This window comes from Pipra filicauda, unplaced genomic scaffold (assembly GCF_003945595.2).
Source record: "Pipra filicauda isolate LSUMZ 115617 unplaced genomic scaffold, ASM394559v2 scaffold382_size682953_pilon, whole genome shotgun sequence".
NCBI classification, from domain to species: domain Eukaryota; kingdom Metazoa; phylum Chordata; class Aves; order Passeriformes; family Pipridae; genus Pipra; species Pipra filicauda.
Genome location: NW_024104512.1, coordinates 88,676 through 111,677, shown reverse-complemented (window position 1 = coordinate 111,677; position 23,002 = coordinate 88,676). Strand labels below are relative to the sequence as shown.

Sequence of the window (23,002 nt, the reverse complement as noted above, 5' to 3'; positions counted from 1 at the left end):
AGAATCTTGGAAGGGACCCCCAAGGATCACAGAGTCCAACCCTCAGCCCTGCACAGGCCCAGCCCCAAGAGTCCCCCCCTGTACCCCAGAGGATCAGCCAAACCCTCCCTGAGCTCTGGCAGCCTTGGGGCTGTGCCCACTGCCCTGGGGAGCCTGGGCAGTGCCCAACCAGCCTCTGGGGGAAGAACCTTTGCCTGAGATCCAACCTGAGCCTGCCCTGACACAGCTCCAGCCATTCCCTGGCTGCTGTCCCTGGTCCCCCCAGAACAGAGCTCAGTCCCTGCCCCTCTTCTGCCCCTGCCCAGGAATTGGAACTGCAGTGAGGTCTCCCCTCAGCCTCAAGGGTTTAGGAGGGATTGGTGGTTAGGAGGGGTTGGTATTTGGGAGGTGCTGCCGAGTGTTTAAGAGAACTGGGACCAGTCAGTGAGTTGTGGTTATACCTTGGTTTGAATGTGACTGTGTAAAATAACCCTCTCATGGATGAGGTGCTGCCTTTCTGTGTCCCCAAGCACAGCTGGGCCTCGCAGGGCATCTCTCACAGCTTCCAGTCTTTCTCCACTCCTTTGTTCCTGTGGTTTCTTAGGGCTCAGTTGAGCTGACAGGGACCTGTGCTCTGTTCCTACCTGTCAGGAGAATTACTTTTGAACTCAGCCCACGGTGTCAGCTGTGTGTTTGTCCCCAGATGCACGGCCTTGGCTTGCAGCATCCTTGTTACAGGCAATGATTCACCAGGAGAGGCTTCTCTCCTGATTTCTGCTGTTTGCTTGAGTGTTCTCAGATTAAAACCAATGTTTCAGCCAAAAACAGAGCAGGTTTGCTCTGGAGTGATGCTCTCATGAGCCCATTTTCACCTTTAAAAGTCAATTTATTGTAGTTCCTTTATCTGATAGTCTCTTGAAGCAAGTGTAAATCTGGAGGATTACTTTTGGTATAAGCTGGGACAGAACACGCTGCCCAAGTCCCATTTTAGGTACCAAGGAGTTCCTTTTTGGATATCAAGGGGCTTTTGGCAGCTCAGTGAAGGATCAGGGGGGTTCAATCCTGATCCTTCAGCCCCAGTTTGGTGCTGGGGTGGTTGCTGGGGTGGGTTCAGAGGTGAGTCTGACAAAGAGAACTTTGTTTACCTGTGAAATTTGTTGGCAGTGATTTTTGTGCTCAGTGGAGAGGAAGAACATGAGTGAAAGTCAACTGCTTGGCTGCCCTTGAGAAAAAAATATATTCATGTTAAAAAAAGAAAAGTAAATAACACGTTCCCGTTAAGTGCCTGATAGTTATACATATTATATCTCAAAGTAATTATCATTTAATTAGCAGTCTGGCAACAGTGGAAGGAGATGAAGTTACAGTTCCAGAGCTGTTATTGCTGGGAGGGAGAGAAGGGTCGTGTTCCTGGTGAAGCAATTCCTGCAGTAGCCATTGGGAATGGCCCTTGGGGAGGGGGAGCAGCTCCATGGAACCAAAGCCTCCAAGACAGCAGAAACCCAGAGGTGGGACCAAAACCTGCAGGGTTTCCATGAGTGGTATCTGCTTTGTCCAAGAGGAATTGGATGCTCCCACTTGAAAAGCAGAGGGAGTGGGTTTAGGGTTAGGTACCAGGTTAGATGAGCATGTGCAGTCCTGGACTCCCAAACTCTGGTCACCATCCAAGGTATTTCTAAGGAAAAATGTTTGGTCCCTGTTTTCTTTCCCTTTTCCTCTGTCAAACATTTTGGTGTAAGTCAGGGCTTCAAGTGCCAAGTGTTAAGGACTCACAGATCAGGGAATGGTTTGGGTTGGAAGGGACCTTAAGGACCATCTCATTCCACCCCCTTCCACTAGCCCAGGTTGCTCCAAGCCCTGTCCAACCTGGCCTTGGACACTTCCAGGGATCCAGGGGCAGCCACAGCTTCTCTGGGCAACCTGTGCCAGGGCCTTCCCACCCTCCCAGGGAAGAATTTCTTCCCAATATCCCATCTAACCCTGCTCTCTGGCAGTGGGAAACCATTCCCCCTTGTCCTGTCCCTCCAGGCCCTTGTCCAAAGTGTAGTGAAATAAGTGTTGTTCCTCTAACATGTCATCTTTAGGGCTTTGGGGTAGAGGGGTTGAAACAAGATGATCTTTAAGATCCCTTCCAACCCAAACCATTCTATGAAATAAAAGGGCAAGAAATGTTTCACCTTCCCAGGGGTGGAATCTCAGCATCCACCTGCTCTCATGTCACAGGGAGTTTGAAGTGGTGCAAATGCAAATCCTTAAATCCAGGATTCTGTAAACCCGTTGTCTTCTGGAGGAACTGAGAGCTGGTTTAAGGGTTCTGGCTGCCCAGCTATGTGTTAAATCCAAGGATTTGGGAGGACTGGTGGAGGCACCTCCCGCTGTGCTCCGAGCTGCCCAATGAGCTGCATTTCAGTTGCTGCCAATTAACACAAATGAGCTTTTAAACCACTTCTGGCCAAACTCAAGCCAGTGGCTGAGTTGCCCTGAGGAGTTGTGCATCTCTGGTGTGGAATAAATAGGTCTGATTTGCATAGGCAAGCACTGCTTGTTTAATGGAGAATCCATGTGGGATCGAAACCCTGGATAAGCTGTTCAGGAGGGGCCTTGAGGTGACTGAGAGTCGATGGTGGGCAGAGACTGTGAGACTGGGGGTTAATAAAGGTGTGTGCTCCCCTTACCTGCCCTGTGCTGTAACAGCAGCTTCCCTGGGGAGGGATTCACAGCTTCCCTGTGGATGGATCCACAGCTTCCCTGTGGAGGGATGTACAACATTCCTATGGATAGATCCACAGCTTCCCTGTGGAGGGATGTACAACATTCCTATGGATAGATCCACAGCTTCTCTGTGGAGGGATGTACAACATTCCTATGGATAGATCCACAGCTTCTCTGTGGAGGGATGTACAACATTCCTATGGATAGATCCACAGCTTCTCTGTGGAGGGATGTACAACATTCCTATGGATAGATCCACAGCTTCTCTGTGGAGGGATGCACAGTTTTCCTGTGGAGGGATGCACAGTTTCCCTGTGGAGGGATTCACAGCACGTGGAGACACTTGGATTTACTCCCCTCCCAGCTCAAGATTAAAATTTCAAATCACTTAGCGTTGCTTGAATTTTGTCTCCCGTTGGTTAACATGTTTTAATTACTGAGATAGAAGAAAATCTCTTTTCCTAGTGGGGCCCAGACTCTGGGGCTCAGCCCCTGGAGTTGATCACAAGATGTGCTCAGGCTGGATCATTCCTGGGCAGGGAAAATGTAACAGCAATTTCCAGCTCTGCCCTGAGGGTCAGACCTTTAGGGGACCAGTCATACAGGGAAAGTAAAACCAGGTTAACCAGATACTGAGCCTTCCTCACTCTTTATCCATGTTAATCTGGGCTCCCTTCTTTCCCTCTTGATTTTTTCTCTTGATTTGCTTTCCAGGCAGGGAATGTGTTTTTCTTGCATCTTTTATGCATTTTTCAGTGGCTTCCACTATGGGCTCATATGAAAATCTTGCTCTGCTTTATCTCAGCTCCAAGCCTGAGACTCTGTGTTGCCTCTCCTGTAGGACTGTCCCTAATAAATCACTGGGAATGATCGCTGTTATTTCCCCCAGTTCTGCCTGTGTGAATAAATGGGACCCATTAAGGGTCACGCCCCCAGCACACAGATGTTTGCAGATGTGCTGCAGTGGTTGTGGGAAGGATCCTCAGTCCCCTGTGCTCTGAGGAGGCACCTGGGTGGGCCTGAGGGGTCCCCCCATGTGGCACAGATAGGGTATCCCCCGAGTCCCTGCCCTGCCTCCAGCAACAGCTCTGCAACTGCCTGGAAATGAGCTCAAATCAAGAGCCATCTTTTAAGTACATCCCAAGGGAAAACACTGTAATTGCAACTATTTCCTCAAAACCATTCCTGAACAGTCCCCATTTGAAGAGTAAATATCAAATTTACTGTCCCCAAGGTGACTCGTTCAGGGTTTGTGCTCTGACACTCAGAGCTGCACCCCTCAAATCCGTGACCCAGCACTGCTCCCTGTGTGCCCAGGGAGCACCGGACCCCCAAAGGTCACCTTGGGCTGTGGCAGGGCTCAGGTCAGGCATGGAGAACAGCCCAAAATACCTTCTGCATGTTCTCCTGGCCCTGAGCTCACTCCCATGTCCCAGCTCCTGCTCTGGAAGGGCTTCTCGAGGTTTGTGAGGTCCCAACAAGATGGTTGTGGGACATGGATGGGCAGTTGGCCCATGGGTTGAGGGTCTTCTGCTTCCAGGCAGCTGTGGGGATGGGGTAAGCCCTGCTCCACGGAATGGGGATCTTTAGGGCTGGAGTTTCACTTCAGATCAAAAATCCGTGGAGTTGGAGATGATTGCTGCCAGCACAGGAGCATTTTGGCAGCCTAGAGCAGCACAGATCTGCATGGAAACTCCTAAAAGTGCATGGGGGGGGTGGAGGTGGGTGCTCAGTGATCTTCAGTGCTTGGTTTTTAGAATAAACAAGGAAGGGAAATGTTTTTAGGCAACAACCTCAGCAACAGTTTTTATCCTGGAGGGGAAATTTGGCGGCTGAGCTTGGAGGTGTAAATAGAAATCTGCAGTGGGTTCCCACCCCGTGTCTTAGCACAGGGTGGGCACCAGCTTTTGTTGCTGCTGTGGGTTGGCAACAAGGCTGGAAAACAGCAATTCCTTGCTTAGGAGGTTGTTAACTACCAGTGCTTTTCTCACCACAGAAAACTGAAATTGGAGGGGTCCATAACAACATCAGTAGTTAATTGAGCAGCTCTGTGGGGAAATCACTAAAGCAATTTATAAATGCTTTTTCTCTGAGCATCCAGGTATTTATACTCGCCTGCCAGAGGAGGAAACAGAGGCACAAAGGAGTTAAATGTTTTGCCTGAAGTCCCAGAGCAAGCAGGGACACGACAGCGACAAAGTCAAATCAGTCTTGAGCAAGGTCACAGCCATGGGTAGATGGAATAGCTATTTTAAAAAATACATCATTTTCACAGCTTCTTTGCCATTAAAAGTTGAAGTTGTGTTAATCTCCAATAAATTCAGCAAAGGCATGCAATCTAGCATCTCTTTTATGTGGTATCTCTCATTTTTAATTTGTTTCTCAGGTTCTGTCGTTCTTGGCAACAGCGGGAAAATAAACCCATTGGAAACAGACAATTAGCCAAGGTCACTGGGGCAGGGAAGGGAGGATTAGTGAGGAAACAACTACTGCAGATGCCATCCTGGAGATAATGGGAAGGAAGGTACTCTGCTGGGGCCTGAAATGCCATTCCTTCATGGAAATTTTATTCCATCCTGGTGAAACACATCCAGCTTTCTCTGCCCAAGCCATTACAGGGGCGGTGAGGGGGAGCTCAGAGCCTGACTCCACATCTGCACGGAGATGTCCTCTGCAGGAGGCAGGAGCAGGGTGTGTTTCTCCTTTGGAGATGTGCTTGGTGTGTGACAGTAGTTTTTGGGCTGTTGCCATCACCCTCTTGCCCTGGGGCACTGCTGCCACCCCCTCCCACGCTGTCCTGGCACTGGGACACTTCCCTTGCTGCAAAGTTCTCAAATTCATGGCCTGGATCACTTCTAAAGCAAACCCTGATCCATAGGATGCATCCAGGCCGTGTCTGCCTGGTGTGCTTGGCACTGGGAGAAGCTGGGAAGGGGGAAAGGAAGGGGTGAGACCGTGGTTGACGAGCTCATGGGGTGAAGGCTGGGAAGGCCAGGGCCAGGCAGGAGGGTTCTGCCTCATCCTCATCCTTGCTGGTGCCTTCTGGATGTGACCAAACCTCTTGTGAGGGCAGGGGAAGGTGGTGGGGTAAAGCTGAGGGAGATGACGGCAGGTTGGGCAGGGCCAGGTTGGTCTCTGGGTCTTTGGTTTGCTCTGCCTGCCCCCCCATTTCCCCTGTGCAGGGAGTTCTCCTGCCTTGGTGGCCTCTCACTGCAGAGAATGGACTCACTCCCAGCTCCAGGCTATGCCTGGACCTCTCCCATCACAGCCTGACCCCTCCATGGATCCCAGGAGCCAGCTCAGGCTCCACAAGGCAGTTCCCAAGCGTGTGGATGGTCACTAAGCCAAGTCCTCCTGAAAAACAGGGTGGTTGCTTTCCAATTAATTTTTTGTCTGGTTCCCCTCCTCTTCCATTTCTCTGCCTCAAAAACCTGAGGGACCAGAGGTTTCCTCTGTGGCTTTGCTGTGGACTGACTGGGAACAGATCCCCCTTGGGGGTGGTGGCAGCTCCGGGGTGGCCCTGGAGCCTCAGCTGCCCCTCCACCACCCCAGAGTCCTGCCGTGGTCAGACCAGGCCCAGTGTGGTTCTGCAGTGGGCTGGACTGGGCAGGGAGGCTGCTGGAGCAGGAGAACTCCATCCTGGCATTCCTGATGCTGCCAGTGGGGCACAGGCTTGGGACTGGGGCAGGCTCTGACTGTCCCTGTTTGATGACAGAGGGGTCAGTCCTTAATGCCAATTTAATTTCTGCTCATTTGTGTTACTCATCCCAGCTTTATTTGCTGTCCTCTGAGCACAGAGGGGATGGTGCTGACAGCTGCTTCTCTTTGCAAACAGGTCCTTAATTTTGCTTATGACCAAAAGGAAATCAAGTATTTTATCACAGAATATCACATAAAAATAAAGGTGGTGTTCTCTTCCCTACCCTGTTGTCATCAGGGAAATCATTGATAGGCCACTAATTAAAGCCACAGGCTTAATTTGACTAAATTTGGTAATTTAGCTGAAATTTTCCCTCAAACTCAACATGGAAAATGAGATTGCTCTGGGCAGACCCCACCTGGAGCCCTGCAAAGAGTTGTGGTGCCCCCAGCATGGAACTCCTGGAGCAAGTCCAGAGGAGGGACTTGATAAGGGGACTGGAGCACCTCCCCTGTGGGGACAGGCTGGGAAAGTGGTGTGGAGACCTCATAGGACCTTTCAGGATCTAAAGAGGGTACAAGGAGGACACAGAGAGATTCTATATCAGGAACTGGAGTGACAGGACAAGGGGAACGGGTTCAAACTGCCAGAGGGCAGGGTTAGATGGGATACTGGGAAGGAATTCTTGGCTGGGAGGGTGGGGAGGCCCTGGCACAGGTTGCCCAGAGAAGCTGTGGCTGCCCCTGGATCCCTGGAAGAGTCCAAGGCCAGGTTGAAGCAACCTGGGCTAGTGGAAGGTGTCCCTGCCCATGGCAGGGGGTGGGACTGAATGATCTGTAAGGTCCCTCCAACCCAAACCATTCTGGGATTCTAAGATGTTAAATTAGGAATTGTGAGGTTGGGAGAGAGACAAAGAACATCTTTCTGGGCAGGTAAAGGACTATCCCAAATGTGCCAGATGTGGGGCTGTGTCTCCCAAAGGGTTGTCATGTGGAAGGTGAGCAACTCTGTGACCCAAGTTAATTAAAAACAACGGCAGTTTGGTGGGAACAGGACACCCTGTCTGTTCTCAGCCTCCTTGCAGTCAAACCACTAATTATTTTTTTAATATCTTTTTTCCTACATATTTCATAACTTGTTCTTTAGTATCAAATTGGAAGCCAAATCCAATGGTGGGGGGAAATTAATTTCCTTGAATTGAAGAAGCAATCTCCTTGAGACTTTTTAATCATTAGATGATAACTGTGTGCTAAAGAAAGGAAGACCATTAAAGTAACTTAATAGACCAGGATAAACGTTTTTCCCTGTATCTCCTTCATCTTTATTTAGAGATCCATACTGAGGATATTTCATAAAAGCTGCTCTTCTTGACCTTTCATCAGTTATTGTGCAGAGGAACCAAGTGAAATAATGGTGGGGAACTAACACTGTGGACTCCTGGATACAAACCCAGTAATTCTGCTCTTCCTTCCTGCCAAATTGTGTTTTTCCTTTCTCATTAAAGGAGGAATAGCTATGGGGACAAATAAAAATGCATTTAGCTGAGCTGTGTGATTTTTAAAAACAAGCTGTGTTAATGCTTTTAATTAAGGGGCAGAAGAATAAGAGGCTTTATCAGCTCTTTGTCTGCAGGCCATTATTTGGTTGTGGATGAGCAATCTGTTCTTGTCAACGTCCACCTACTTGAAGGATTTACTACAAAATCAAATGGTGTTTTTAGTTAAATTCTCGAGCACTCTTTGATTCCTCATTTATTTAATATGGAGCATTGTTGCAAAGAAGAATGAAGCACTTAATTTGTGTTGCTTGAGGGACCCAAGGGCCACTTGGGAGCTTTGTGGTGTCCTGTGCTGAAACAGGATGTGCAGCAAAATGGAGAAGAGGAAGAATTGAAGGTGAAGTTGCTAAATCTCAGTTAGAATCCCAGGATGTGCTGAGCTGGAAGGGACCCCCAAGGATCCTGGAGTCCAACCCTGAGCCCTGCACAGGCCCAGCCCCAAGTCACCCCCTGTGCCCCAGAGGATCAACCAAACCCTCCCTGAGCTCTGGCAGCCTTGGGGCTGTGCTTCCAGGAGTGTTTAGGGAAGGATCACTGACTCTTTGCTCTATGAATTGAAGTCACATTGCAAAGTCTTGGGAAGAAGTTCCTTCACTGTTCAGGTGGGGAGGCCCTGGCACAGGTTGCCCAGAGAAGCTGTGGCTGCCCCTGGATCCCTGGAAGTGTCCAAGGCCAGGTTGGACAGGCCTTGGAGCAACCTGGGCTAGTGGAAGGTGTCCCTGCCCATGGCAGGGGGTTGAAGGGGATGAGCTTTAAGGTCCCTTCCAACCCAAACCATTCTGGGATTCTATAAAATAATAATGAAAGCAGCTCTCTCAGGGTACAGCTCCTGTTCTTGGCCCTTGAGCCGTTTCCAGTTCAGAAAACATTGTTTGCCTGCTGGTGAGTTCCCAATGATCCACACTGTTGGGTCAAAAATGAAGTTTTATTGTCTGAAACTTTCACCTGGATTCTTTTTCTGGCTTTTAACTGTTCTCTGAGTGCTTTAAACAGACCTAACAGGTTTTGTCTGGAGAAGTCAGAGATTCCCGTGTTCCACCACACCTATTCCCAGTGGAGGAGATGAACTGGGTTGTTCATACTCTGTATAAAACCAGAGCAATTTACCCTTCTATTTATTTCCAGGAGGTAATCTGGGGTAATGGAGCTATTAGATTTGGCATCTGTAACGTGGTTATCATTTCTGAAAGAATTGTTTCTGCTAATGGCAGTTAACTTGCTACAAATAAAGCAATAGAATTGAAATTTTAAGTACTAGAGTGGCAGCAAACCATGAAACATTATCCTGCTTAGTGGAAGGAAGGCTGAGCCTGCTGTTGGGGAAGGAATCTGTTGAAAAAAACCCCCTTTGATGGATTCCAATTCCAACTAATTTAATATGGCAGCTCTTTTACCAGTCTATTCAAAGTATTAAAATGTCTCTAAATAATAATAAAGTGGCCAGAACCTTTTGTCCAAGGAACTCAGGGGTTTCACCAAGATGAGTTTGGCCTCTGCCATGAGGTTACTGAGCCCTGGGGTGCCCTGGGGACCCCAAATGCTCCTCTGGCAGATTTGGGCACTTTGTGTGGTGTGCATGGAGAGGTTGAGCCTGGGCCTGGTCCTTGTTTTCTGTAAGCCAGGTCTGGGTATTTTCAGGGATGTTTTCTACCTCTGCAAGTCAAAACTTAGTTTAGACTTTAATGTGCATGGACAAGCCATGGAGTGGGTTTTGAGCCAGGATTTAGGGGGCTGCTGTTAAAATACATGATCCTGTTGCCCCGTTTCTACCTCAAGACCAACATCCTCCTGGAGAACAGGCATTTGTGAGTGGTGTGAGATTCCCAGGGACATGAGTCCCACCCTGTGAGTCTTCCCTGGGCAGCACAAGGTCCTGCAAGGGTGGTGGCCATCCCCCCTGCTCCAAGCTCTGAGCTCAGGGTGGGCAGGGGGTACCACAGCTCCCCAAAAAAGCAGCACCTTGGCACGGCTTAGCTCCATTCAATTCATTCCTTGTCACCCCCCCTGCTGATCTGAGGGGATCCTCGGCTTTTTCTTTACAGCATGGATTCAAAAGCAAGCAGTTAAATGGGAGAAAGCCTTTTATATTTCTAATTTAGCACAGAAAATATCCCAGGGGGTAAACTTTCCCCACACCATAACGCAGAGTGTGTCCCCGAGCAGCCAGAGCGGAACGAGATGGTTTGTTCAGTGCCATGCTCTGTGGAAAAATGGGATTTTATGGAGAGGGTCAGGAATGTTTAACCACTCAAAAAATACCCTGAAATGTGATCTCGGTGTGTGAATCAGAACAGCATCCTGAGCTCAGGGCAGCTGGGTGAGCTGGAGAACTGGGCCAGTGTTTTGCAAGTAATGAGGGAGGGACACAGCCAGGGTCCTTGTAAACACAACCATCTATTACATCCTTAAACTTGCACAGTTATGAGAAATTAACCCCTGACACTGTATTTTTCCTCACTCTTTGTGCTATTCATTGATGTCAGTGTTGTACCACTCTCATTTTTCTCTGTTATTTCCCTGACCAGACCCCGAGCTCGGCTGCTCTGGCAGTGTGGAGCTGAGCACTCTCAGGTTTTTTTGAGGTTTTGCAGGATGGATGTGACATCTCTAACCCAGAGCCCTGTTGGTACTGGGCAAGTGACCCAGCTGATGGTTCTGCAAACAGTTGTCTTGAGTTTTTAAAGGATTTGCAGTGACCTCGTTGCTCTTGGTGATGGCTCCTCTGTGATGTATTATAAAGATCCGAATGGGAAACCCTCTTTCACAGGATTCCATAAAAACTTCTGTCTGTCCTGAAGTCTACTCTGTTACTAGACAGGCTAGAGGTAAGAGAAAGGAAATGTCATTTTTACATTTCCTTAACTTATCACAGAATCCCAGGATGTGCTGAGCTGGGAGGGACCCCCAAGGATCACGGAGTCCAACCCTCAGCCCTGCACAGGCCCAGCCCCAAGAGTCACCCCCTGTGCCCCAGAGGATCAGCCAAACCCTCCCTGAGCTCTGGCAGCCTTGGAGCTGTGGGCACTGGAAACCCAAAAGAGTTGTGCCCTTGCCCATGGACACCACAAGGTGTTTCCAGCAGAGCTTCTCTGTAATTTAACCCCAGGATGTCTCTCTCTCCAGCCTGTTCGGAGTGACATGAACTTGAATTTGGGATCATGTCAGTGGTAAAATAACCTCTGCAAAGGTCCTGGGGGCACCAGGGAGGGGATTGTCCCACTCTGCTCTGCCCTGGGGTGGCCTCACCTCAACATTGGGGCAGTTTGGGGGGACACAATGTAGGGAAGGGATTGAGCCATTAGAGAGTGTCCAAAGGAGGGAACGAGGATGGGGAAGGGCCTTGATTTGAAGCCATGGGAGGACACTGAGGGCACTTGAGGCTGAGGGGAGACCTCACTGCAGTTCCACCTTCCTGGGCAGGGGCAGAGGAGGGGCAGGGACTGAGCTCTGCTCTGGGGGGAGCAGGGACAGCAGCCAGGGAATGGCTGGAGCTGTGTCAGGGCAGGCTCAGGTTGGATCTCAGCCAAAGGTTCTTCCCCCAGAGGCTGGTTGGGCACTGCCCAGGCTCCCCAGGGCAGTGGGCACAGCCCCAAGGCTGCCAGAGCTCAGGGAGGGTTTGGCTGATCCTCTGGGGCACAGGGGGTGACTCTTGGGGCTGGGCCTGGGCAGGGCTGAGGGTTGGACTCCAGGATCCTTGGGGGTCCCTTCCAGCTCAGCACATTCTGGGATTCTGAGCTCACTCCTTGCCGCGATTTCTCTGGGATAACCAGTGGCAGGAAACATCTGAAGCCAACAGGAGCTTTGCAGAAATTATCCCTCAGCCCATTAAAACATTGGAGAATGTCACTAACTGTACCTTCCCGTGGGTTTCTCTCCGTGCAGGACCCCGGCCATGATCGGCTGCTCCTTCGTGGTGAACAGGAAGTTCTTCGGGGAGATCGGGCTCCTGGACCCCGGCATGGACGTGTACGGAGGGGAGAACATCGAGCTGGGCATCAAGGTTGGTGACACACTTGCAAGAGAAATTGCACCCAGCAGGATTTAAGGAACCCAAAGTGACACTTTAACAAGTTGGCATGAGCAGTTATTGGAAGGCTTCGGGGGGACTGAGCAGGGATGGGATATTTATAGCATTTTAATTTCAGTTTAAGGGGGAAAATGACTTGGTTTTAGGGGTGAGAGGAGTTTTTTTCCTTGGATTCTTATCTGTCTGACCTGAGGCAAAAAGCTACTGAGATGAAATGGCATTTCCAGCTTAAACAGACCCTGGTCATGTTGTCACAGTGGCTGTAAAGTTACAGGTATCTTAAATACCAGGAAAAATACAGGGCCACTTTTGTGGTTTCACAGTCTTGGAGGGGTTGATGGGACTCTTGTGAGTATCTCAAGAAGACACAAAGCCCAAAAATACTTTCCAGGCATTTACATCTGCAAATAAAACACGTTCACAAACAGACAAAACCTGCTTTTCCCAGTGAAACCCCCCAATTGCAGAGCTGCCTCAGAGCATCCTTCCAGGCTGCACTGTGACAGCATCACTTGATTACTATGTACAATATTAGATATGGCTTAGTGATTCAAGTGTTTGCACACACTGAAGTGATTCATAAGCAATGAATTCAGTGTTCAGAAGCAACCTGGGCTGGCAGAGTCTGTGGAGAATTTTCCAGGCACGGTTTGGAGTGTGGCACTCGTACGTTAACGAGCTGATAGGGGGAGGCTGGAGAGTTATACCTGGAAAATTGCATTGATTGTGCTGTTGTAAAAATGAAAAATCATTGTTCAAGCTCATAGATTTACCAGAGGATATTTGCTTTCCTGGCAAGTCAGGGGAAACTTAAGAAATCTATTGTTAGTCGGCTATGGGGAGCAATAATCTCACTTAAACAAGGGAATGGAAATGAAAGGCTTTAAATGTGCCACAGAGCTTCTCTACATGTGAAGTAATTACTGCTCATCATCGTGGGTCTGGAGAGATCCCAAACCAAGCTCTTCTGGTGGCTCTCCTTATTTGTTTGTGGGATTTTTCAGTCTCACTGTGGAGTGAGTCTTCTCACAATTAGTAATTCAACCCATCTGCTGGGTTTGGGGGCATTTCATTGAAGTTTGGCTTCTCAACAGGAACAATCAGATGGATGTCTCAGGGACAAGTGATGAGCATATGTCCTCTTCTTTTTCACATGCTGAATTTTTTAGAAATATCTAAAAAACATCCTTTTGAACAAATAATCCCTCTCTTCCCCAAGTGACTTTCCTAAGCTTGTGTTTCTAACCCATATGTTTGCCTGTTCACGTGCTGCGTGTTCTGGACAAGGTTTTAAAGTCATTGGTGATTTTGAGAGCCCAAGTCCTTAGAAATCTACCTTGTAAGGCTACATAGAAAGTAGATTTTTGAAGATTCTTGAGCTCCAAAAATCAGCCTCTCTGCAAGTGTCTTATTAGTGGCCAACAGCTCATGACCCATCGGTCCCGGATACACATTGGCCAGATAAACACTGGCCAGTATTTTTCCAGTTAGGCACCAAAACCCACATAAAAATTGAGGCTCAAGGATGTTTCCAGATAAAAATCAAGTTAACTGGGAAGAAAGTAAGAGGCAGAGTAGGAGTGACCTTGGAAAAGGTCTTAGAAACACGTCAGATACACGTTGGCCACTGTGTGCAGGTCAGGAGGCTCATGGGGAGGTCCTGGGGATGGTGGGTGCCAGGTGTCTGAGTTTCACTTCATAGTAAGATTCCAGTTATAAAGAGTTTCAAGGAAAAGAGAATTAGTAAGGCTTTTTGTGGGTCTTTTGCTATTGCACCTGATAAGTGCCTGTCTGGAGTCAGAAAAGTAATTTGGTGGCTCCTCAGTTGGTTCAGTGATTCCTGGATGAAAATAAAGGCAGAAAGGATTTCTTTGCTGTTTTGATGATGGTGCAAATTCCATCATCATTCTGAGAATCATTTGAGCCTTTTTAAACATTTTATGGAGGAAACTGTCCCATCTCATCAAAAATGAGATAATAAACCCATTGAGGCGACGAGGAGGACATGGAAAAATGACAGTGTTTCAGGCAAAAGCACAAGTTTAACTCTGTTGTGGTAAATTAAATACAAATAATCTGAATAACAAAATGAAATAAATGGTTGAGAGGGTTGGGCTGGACTAACCTGGAATGGCCAGGGCCATATATTGTCCAAGAATCTTGTTTTATTGATGTGCTTCAAGGTGAAGGGAGGGGGGTTTTAACAGATGTGTGGATGTGGCACTTGGGGACGTGGGTCAGTGATGGCCTGGGCAGTGCTGGGGGAACAGTTGAACTCAGTGGTCTCAGAGGGCTTTTCCAACCTAAGTGAATCCACAAATACTGTAAAATCAGCTGTCCTGGACCTATTGTGGTGAAATATATGGGCCATATGTTTCTTTCAGCTGCTGAATTGAGTGAGCAAAATGAGAAAGTTCCTGCAGGAGCCACTTAAAAAACCAGTAACAAACTGTTAGTCCCATTCCCAGGGTGGCTCTGCTCTCCTGCACGTGCTGGGAGCATCCTGGGACTGCTCAGAGAATAATACTAAGGCCATTAAACATGTTGCTGCCCCAGGCACAACCCTGTTCTGCTGGCGGGGTGGCTTTGGCCCTGACACAGGAACGTGCTGTTCTCCGGGTTATTGGATCTTCTTTTGTGCCCCTGGAGTGTCTCCAGAAGGTTGTGCTCATTCACTCACTCCTCTAGTCCCCAGTGTCCACTGCTTCACTTCCTGAGACAGAGCTGAGTCTAATTCCTCTTTCCTTGGCAGAGAGCAGAGAAGTGTTTGCAAAGCAGAGCAGGGAAGGCTGATGTTTCAACAGAGAGGTTTTCAACGCCCTTTTTTTCTCCCTCCCCACAAAGTGTGCCTTGAAACAAAATCATAACAGCACCAGGTCTTCCTTGCTGTGCTGACAGCCACAGGGAGCAAGGGGTTGATCTGTCCTGGTGTTTATAACCCCCCCCAAGACTGTTTGGGGAAGAGCTGGTGAGCAGGTGATTCTGGTGAAGCTGCTGGAGCCCAGGTTTGGAGGCATCTCACGCCTGGTCTCAATTTTCACACTGGAACAGGGAGAGCCCCTCTGCTCTGGGACAGGCTGGGAGAGCTGGGAGTGCTCACCCGGAGAAGAGAAGGCTCTGGAGAGACCTTAGAGCCCCTTCCAGGGCCTAAAGGGGCTCCAGAGAGCTGGAGAGGGACTTGAGACAAGGGATGGAGGGACAGGACAAGGGGGAATGGCTTCCCACTGCCAGAGGGCAGGGTTAGATGGGATATTGGGAAGGAATTGTTGGCTGTGAGGGTGGGGAGGCCCTGGCCCAGGTTGCCCAGAGAAGCTGTGGCTGCCCCTGGATCCCTGGGAGTGTCCAAGGCCAGGTTGGACAGGGCTTGGAGCAACCTGGGCTAGTGGAAGGTGTCTCTGCCTGTGGCAGGGGTGGGATGAGATGGTCTCTAAGGTCCCTTCCAACCCAAACCATTCTGGGACTGTGTGATTCTATTGCTGCAGGCTCCCACTGCCCATCCTGGGCAGGATGTGAGTGCTGTGGGTGCTGTGGGTGCTGTGGGTGCTGTGGGTGCTGTGAGTGCTGTGGGTGCTGTATGTGCTGTGAGTGCTGTGAGTGCTGTGAGTGCTGTGGGTGCTGTGGGTGCTGTGAGTGCTGTGAGTGCTGTGAGTGAGTGCTGTGAGTGCTGTGGGTGCTGTATGTGCTGTGAGTGCTGTGAGTGCTGTGAGTGCTGTGGGTGCTGTAGGTGCTGTGGGTGCTGTGGGTGCTGTGAGTGCTGTGGGTGCTGTGGGTGCTGTAGGTGCTGTGAGTGCTGTGGGTGCTGTGGGTGCTGTGCGTGAGTGCTGTGAGTGCTGTGGGTGCTGTGGGTGCTGTGAGTGCTGTGGGTGCTGTGGGTGCTGTGAGTGCTGTGGGTGCTGTAGGTGCTGTGGGTGCTGTGAGTGCTGTGGGTGCTGTAGGTGCTGTGGGTGCTGTGGGTGCTGTGAGTGAGTGCTGTGGGTGCTGTGGGTGCTGTGGGTACTGTGAGTGCTGTGGGTGCTGTAGGTGCTGTGAGTGCTGTGGGTGCTGTGGGTGCTGTGCGTGAGTGCTGTGAGTGCTGTGGGTGCTGTAGGTGCTGTGAGTGCTGTGGGTGCTGTGCGTGAGTTCTGTGAGTGCTGTGGGTGCTGTGGGTGCTGTGAGTGAGTGCTGTGGGTGCTGTGGGTGCTGTGGGTGCTGTGGGTGCTGTGAGTGCTGTGGGTGCTGTGGGTGCTGTGAGTGCTGTGGGTGCTGTAGGTGCTGTGAGTGCTGTGGGTGCTGTGGGTGCTGTGGGTGCTGTGGGTGCTGTGGCCCCTTCCCCAGGCCCAGCTCCCGCTCTGGGTCCCAGAAAGAACAACCTGCTCCCTCTGACCAAGCTTTGGGCCAACTCTTTTAACCCTTTGCTGTGTGGAAGGAGTTTCTGCTCTGATTTGACAAACCTGGTGCCCGGCTTTTGTGGTTTGAAAGTGTTGCCTGTGCTATGGGTGCCCACCAGCTCCATGTAGGTATTTTGGGACAGAGACTTCACTGACCATCTCAGCTCCTGCTGCTGAAAAGGTTTCATTTATTTTAAAGCTGTTTGTGGCCCAGGTTTTTAGTGAGTGTGTGACTAAGTGGGGAGGCTGCAGTTGCTCCGTGTCTCGCTTTTTCTCTGCAGGGAGCCTTAATGGGTTTTCATGGTTAGTCACAGCCATTCCCTAAAGATGGTCCATAAAATTGCTGGTGTCTATTTGAATAAAGATGCAAAAGTCTGTGGCATGGCTGTTGCCATGATTTCAAACTCTGGGATGGGCTACAAGGTTGTTTTCAGAGTATTTTGTGCTTGTGTCATGCATTGCTAATTAAACTTATTTGAGTTGTCTTTCCGAGATTAATTTAATCAATAGGGATATTATTACTACTTTGATGGTATCATTTGTACAAATTGTCACTTGAAGAAAGCAATTAACTGAGAATGCTTATTAGCTGATCCATCCCACACCTTATTTGTGCAGTAGGAATCGATTCCTGGATTCATTAAGATGAGCACAACTCAGGGATCCCTTTGAGGTTCAATGACTGGCTCGAGCTGCTTTTTACTGCCAGTGTTAAATTGCCTGAATTTTGGGATGGATCTTTTAAAACTATTTCCAGAAGAAAAGCTTGGCATGTCCTCTTAATATCCCAGACTTTTTTTACCTTAAGTTTGTCCTCTGGATCCAACAGGCTGGATTGCTGGTGCTGCCAAGGCAGTGGATGTGTGCCTGGAGAACATGGAGTGGCCTCCCTGTGCATGACCCTGTGGAATCATAGAATGCCAGAATGGTTTGGGTTGGAGGAGACCTTAAAAATCACCCAGTCCCACCCCCTGCCATGGGCAGGGACACCTTCCACTAGCCCAGGCCTTGGACACTCCCAGGAATGGGGCAGCCACAGCTTCTCTGGACAACCTGTGCCAGGGGCTCCCCACCCTCACAGCCAACAATTCCTTCCCAATATCCCATCTAACCCTGCCCTCTGGCAGTCTGAAGCCATTCCTCCCTCTCCTGCCACTCCAGGGCCTTGTAAGTAGTTTCTCCCCATCTTTCTTGTAGTTCCTTCAGGTCCTGGAAGGCCAAAAATCAGGTCACCCCAGAGCTTCTCTTCTCCAGGCTGAACAATCCCGATCCTCTCAGCCTTTCCTCCCAGCAGGGGTGCTTGGAAAATAAATGGGTACAACAAGGGCATATCATTGTTAGAGGGGATTTCTTTAATAATCAGTCTCACCCTGCAGCACTTTAGGCACAAAATTAACCCCACTGCACTGGCAGGGACATAGATCCTTTCTCAGGGTGCCATGTCTCTGTACTCTTCACTCTTCCAGAAACCCTTAAAAGAGATGAAATGGCACTTCAATGGGACAAATCTCCTGCCTGTGTGTTCCAACCATGAAGGAGCCTGTTTTGTTTATATGAGTGTGATCATTCACAGGCTGAAACGTTGAGAGGGTCAGGCAAAAAAAAAAAAAAAGAAAAGGAAAGCCATCAAATGGATATATTTAAATTCCACACAGGAGCTTGACTCTTTCTGCATTCAGAAAGTGAAATCCTTCTCTTCCTGCATTCATTTTCTGTAAAATTATGGTTTTATCTTTTTGTTAAGGAGCAAACAGTGAGGGGGGTTCTCTTTCAGCATCTGTGGCTCTGTGGGTGTGAGGTGAGGGATGGGCAGCCTGTATCCCATGGGAGGCAGAGGATCCCCCGTGGGTGGGAGCTGAGGAAGGGTGGCAGGGCTGCCAGTCCTGAGAACGATACTTTGAGTTTTTATCCTCTGTTTTTGTAAAAATAAATACACCACTAGCCCAGCCTGGCCTTCCCAGCCTGCCTGGGAACACGGACTGCCATGTGGATACCCTGTGGCTTTCCATGACCTTGTGCCTGTCACGGAGAGTGATGGACATGAGCATGAAGGGGAGCACACCAATCCCAGTCCTGACTGGGTTTGTGCCTGCATGGACCTAATATCTAAATAGTGCCTGTCATCAGAACGTAAAAAATACCCCTGCTTAGGCTGCAGTTATTTTTATAATGTGAACCAAGCAGACATCTCAAACCAGGAGTCACGTCCTGCCTCTGCCACGTGTTAACGGAGACGGGGTTTGCCGAGGGTTTGTGTTTGATCTTCTTCAAATGCCTCTCTCTGTCTGTCTCCTCCCTGCTCCTCTGATTAACATATTAAAGGCTGGGCGCAGGCAGAGCCAGCTGACAGCAGGCAGCCCCTGCAATGCCTTTTTAAGCACCCTGTCCATCAGTGCCTGGTGTGACTGTCACCTCTCCCGTGGCACGCCGAGGGCTTGGGATGCGGAGCGTGGTGGGATCCAGGAATCTCGTGATGCTGCATTGTTACATCTTTTTATCACTTTGAAAAACAGGGAGCTGAAAAGCATGTAATTTATTCATGAGGCTTTATTAGGCTTTGAGGGTTTGCTGAGGTGCAGGAGTTAGGGATGACTCCAGTTCCTTGGGGGCTTTTTTCCCCTGTCTGCCCCTCGGTTTGTGCACTGAATTAGTCATGGAATTACGTATGCTGCAAGGTTTTTTGGGAAGTGTGGGAACAAATCAGCCTGAATTTGGGAGGGAAGGACTTTGGGAAGCACAAACAGATGCCTCTCAAGCTTTATTCTGTGGTTGGTTGCAGGAGGTGTTGGCACATCTGGTGCAGGGAAGGAGAGCTCAGCTTTGGGGAGCTGAAGGCTTTGGGGTGGAATTCCCAGGAATCAGTTAATTATCTGGGACTATTAAATGTCCACTGTTTAGACACTCCTGAGAATTTATACTGATTTTAACTGAGAATTTAACTTCACCAAATTGGTCAGATGAGAGGATGCAGTGCCAGTGGTGGGGGATGTTCAGGTGGGGCTGTGGGCAGGAGGGGAGTCCCAGGATGGCTTGGATTGGAAGGGACCTTAAGGATGATGCAGTTCCACCCCCTGCCATGGGCAGGGACACCTTCCACTAGCCCAGGTTGCTCCAAGCCTCGTCCAACCTGGCCTGGGACACTTCCAGGGATCCAGGGGCAGCCACAGCTTCTCTGGGCAACCTGTGCCAGGGCCTCCCCACCCTCACAGCCAACAATTCCTTCCCAATATCCCATCTAACCCTGCCCTCTGACAGTGGGAAGCCATTCCCCCTTGTCCAGGCCCTTGTCCAAAGTCCCTCTCCAGCTCTCTGGGAGCCCCTTCAATCACTGGAAGGGGCTCTGAGCTCTCCCTGGAGCCTTCTCTGAAGCCTGATCTGCAGGGTGAAGCTCTGTGGGGATGGATCACCTCTCCCTCCTCCATCCTCAGGCACAAAGAGCCTCCCTAGCACGGAGGAGAGGGATTTGATGCCCTCTCACAGACCTGCTGATGGTTTGCCAGGACCCCAGACACTCCTGCTGTTCAGCAAACATCAGAAAAACCCCGTGAAAAGATACCAAAACAAATAAACAAAAATCCCACAACGTAAACTTGCCAACAATACAAACTCAACACCAATTTTTAACAAGTATTTTATCAGTCAGGCACCAAAATCCACATAAAAATTGAGGCTTAAGGATGTTTCCAAATAAAAATCAAGTTAACTTGGAAGAAAATAAGAGGCAGAGTAGGACTGATCTTGGAAAAGGTCTCAGAAACTGTGATACACCAGGAATACTCGACCTCCGTGAGCAGCCCCAGTGTGTTCATTTGTACCTGGGTCCCTGGTAGAGGAGATTTTGCTCTTCAGAGTGACTGTGGCATGGCTGCAAGCAACATTTCCACCACTGAACAATACCCAATCACTGCCTGCATTTATTTTAAGAGCAGGAATCAGCACAAGTGTGGACTCAGAGCCCGTGTTTGGCATTTTAGCTGCCAGCTCAGGATTTACGGGAGGTGCTCGAAGGTGCTCGGGTCCAGTTTTCCAAACTGGTAAAATGCTTTTCATCACAACCTTCTCTATGGAAAGGGAGCTGTATTTTGATTATTTCTAAGCAGGCTGTAAGCTCTGCACTGGGGGCTGGAGAGCTCAGGGCTGGGGGTTGTAGCTGTTCCTCCTTGGGAAGGGGATGGCAGCTCCCAGCTCGTTTTCCTCTTGGTGGCAAATGGTTTGTCATCCGTGTTATCCTCTGACAGATGGGATAGGTAGAGGAGGGGGAAGGCACTATTTTCACCCCACTTAATCCCACTGTTTTCACTGACAAGTTGATTTTTTATCCCTGATCATCTTTGTTGGGAAACACGATGGCTCCTCCCGTGCAATAAGGCTGAGATTCCCTGGTGGATGAAGAAATCCCTGGGAGGACTCAGCCATGCCTTGTCTCCACTTGAAACTCTGGCAGGTGTCAGCTTCTTATTGATTTTCCCAGAATTTTCTCTGGCAAGCAGGGCTTGGGACCTGTCAGGGCTTGGTTTAAGACTCTGGCCCACGGTCAGAGTCCAGCCTGGGCTTGGGCTGGGGGCAGAAAGCCAGATGTGGAAGCAGGCACAGCATCTCTGTGGCTAAAGAAGTTGTGGAGAGCAAGGACAGGTGGCTGTGCAGGTTTGTAGAGACTTGGCAAAGTTTGTTTTATTTATGATCTTCACCAGTGGATTTTAGAAAATGGAGCCTGAGTCCCTCAGGAGGTCATCCCGTGTCTGACTCTGCTGCTCCTCCTGAACAGAACTGATCCCCTGGGCCTCTTTCCACTAAATTTTGGGGAGGTTTGGACTTCCCCTGCTATGGGATGTGGACCCCACTGTCCCTGTCCACTGAGGTTGCTCCAGGGGCTCCTCAAGCTCCCAGCCCTGCCCACCTCCAGGCTGGGGACACCAAAGGCACCTCCAGTGTCCCCAGGACAGGCTGAGTTTTTATGTATTTCTTGGGCATGACATCCATTCCTTGAACTGCCCCTGAGCTCCAGCTCTCCATCCTCTGTGGAGAAACCTCCCCCCCTCTGCCAGAGGAGGCACCTGAGGCTGCATTTTCCCCCTTTGCTGCTCAGGGGCTCATCCGTCCCTGGCCATGGTCCCTCAATGTTTGATGTGGGAACTCCTGAGCCCTGCCAGCTGTGGGGTTGGGGCCTCCCCATCCATGTTTGCTGTTCTGGCTGTAGGAATAAGACATGGCCCAGCTGCCAGTGCATGGCCTGCTCTGGTTAAACCAAAGCTGAGCTTGGCAGGACCTCCTGAGGGATTCAGGTTCCATTTTCTAAAATCCACTGGTGAGGATCATAAATAAAACAAACTCTGCCAAGTTTCTGTGAGTCTGATTTGTGCAGGTGTTTGCAAGGCAGATTTTGGTTATCACAGAATCACTGAGGTTGGAAAAGACTTCCAAGATCAGAGTCCAACCTGTGCCCCCCTTGTCCCCCAGCCCAGAGCTCTGAGTGCCACCTCCAGTCCTTCCTTGGACACCTCCAGGGGTGGGGACTCCAAACCTCCCTGGGCAGCCCCTTCCAGTGCCTGACCACCCTTTCCATGGAGAAATTCCTCCTGATGTCCAACCTGACCCTCCCCTGGCACAGCTGGAGGCCTCCTGTCCTGCTGTCAGTAGTTTCCAGGGAGAAGAGGCTCTGTGGCAGTCCTGGGTGGAATACTCAGGCATCCTTTCCTCTCCCACTCCAGGGATACCTCCAGTGCCCCCAGATCCTGCCTCCAGCCAGTCCTTGCTGCTGTGGGGAGGACTCAAAAGGAGCAGCAGGAGTTGCCATGGGGAATTCCAGCAGGCTTGGCACAGCCAGGCTCTCCCCCTCCCTGGTCTTGCAGGGAAATAAATCACTTAAATCCCGTATTCCCCTGCATTCTTTATGAGCCCCCTGGGCCCTGGGCCATCCGTGCCCATCCCTGGGCCATGGTCACATTGCCAGCACTGAGATGTCATTAAGGTGGGGATGATGCATGAGCTGGAGCAATCCTGGCTCCCTCAGTGCCTGGAGGCTGCAATTTGGGCAGGAATTGCTGAGATGCAGCAAAGTGAGGCCCCCTGAAAGCTGGTTTTATGGACTCACTCCCTGGAGGACAAGTGTCCTCTGAAGTATTTCTGGGGGTCTGAAACAATCACTCTGAGACCTCCTTTCCCTCTTCACTGTTCAAGGTGAGCTCAGCACATTTGCTCTGTGCATGTGCTGCAGTGTCTGGGATATAAATTACCCTATAAACTAAAAAAAACCCACAGGCTTGTGTTTTCCTAAAATCCAACTCCAAGCAAAACTGAACTTTGTCTTCTCACAAAAAAAAAAACAAAAACCACGCTTGGGAAATGCCAGGAGAAAATGTGACATGGAATTACACATCAGGAAATGAGGCTGATGACAAACTGAGGTGAGGAATGGGGGGTTTGTTCATCCCATTGCATTCAGAAAGCCTTTGGGAAGCTCCCTGTTTGTCAGGACTGCAAAGGCAAGAGGATTTTTTTTTCTTCTCATCTGACCTTTCTTATGGGCAGAATAACTTGTGATGCTCATCCAGAGCCACAGAGTTGATTTTGTCACTCTTCTGGCCTCTGGGGACTCAGGCAGGGCAGTAACTCAGGCCTGGGAGCAGCCCTGTCTCACTGGGAGCTGTTTTTTCCAGGGATAAGTCTCTCTGTTCGTTGATACAGGTTTCTCTAAGGCTTGAGGATTGTTCCTGGGGAAA

The 23,002-nt window shown here is 49.8% G+C and overlaps 1 protein-coding gene across 1 annotated transcript in view; it reads left to right on the top strand.

The window, feature by feature from the left end:
• GALNT17 (polypeptide N-acetylgalactosaminyltransferase 17) overlaps positions 1 to 23,002 on the top strand; it is a 217,027-nt gene that overhangs the window by 126,954 nt on the left and 67,071 nt on the right. The window contains exon 6 of the mRNA XM_027732398.2: positions 11,772 to 11,889. Within this exon, the coding sequence (XP_027588199.2) occupies positions 11,772 to 11,889 (118 nt within the window). The remainder of the gene's footprint in view (positions 1 to 11,771; positions 11,890 to 23,002) is intronic.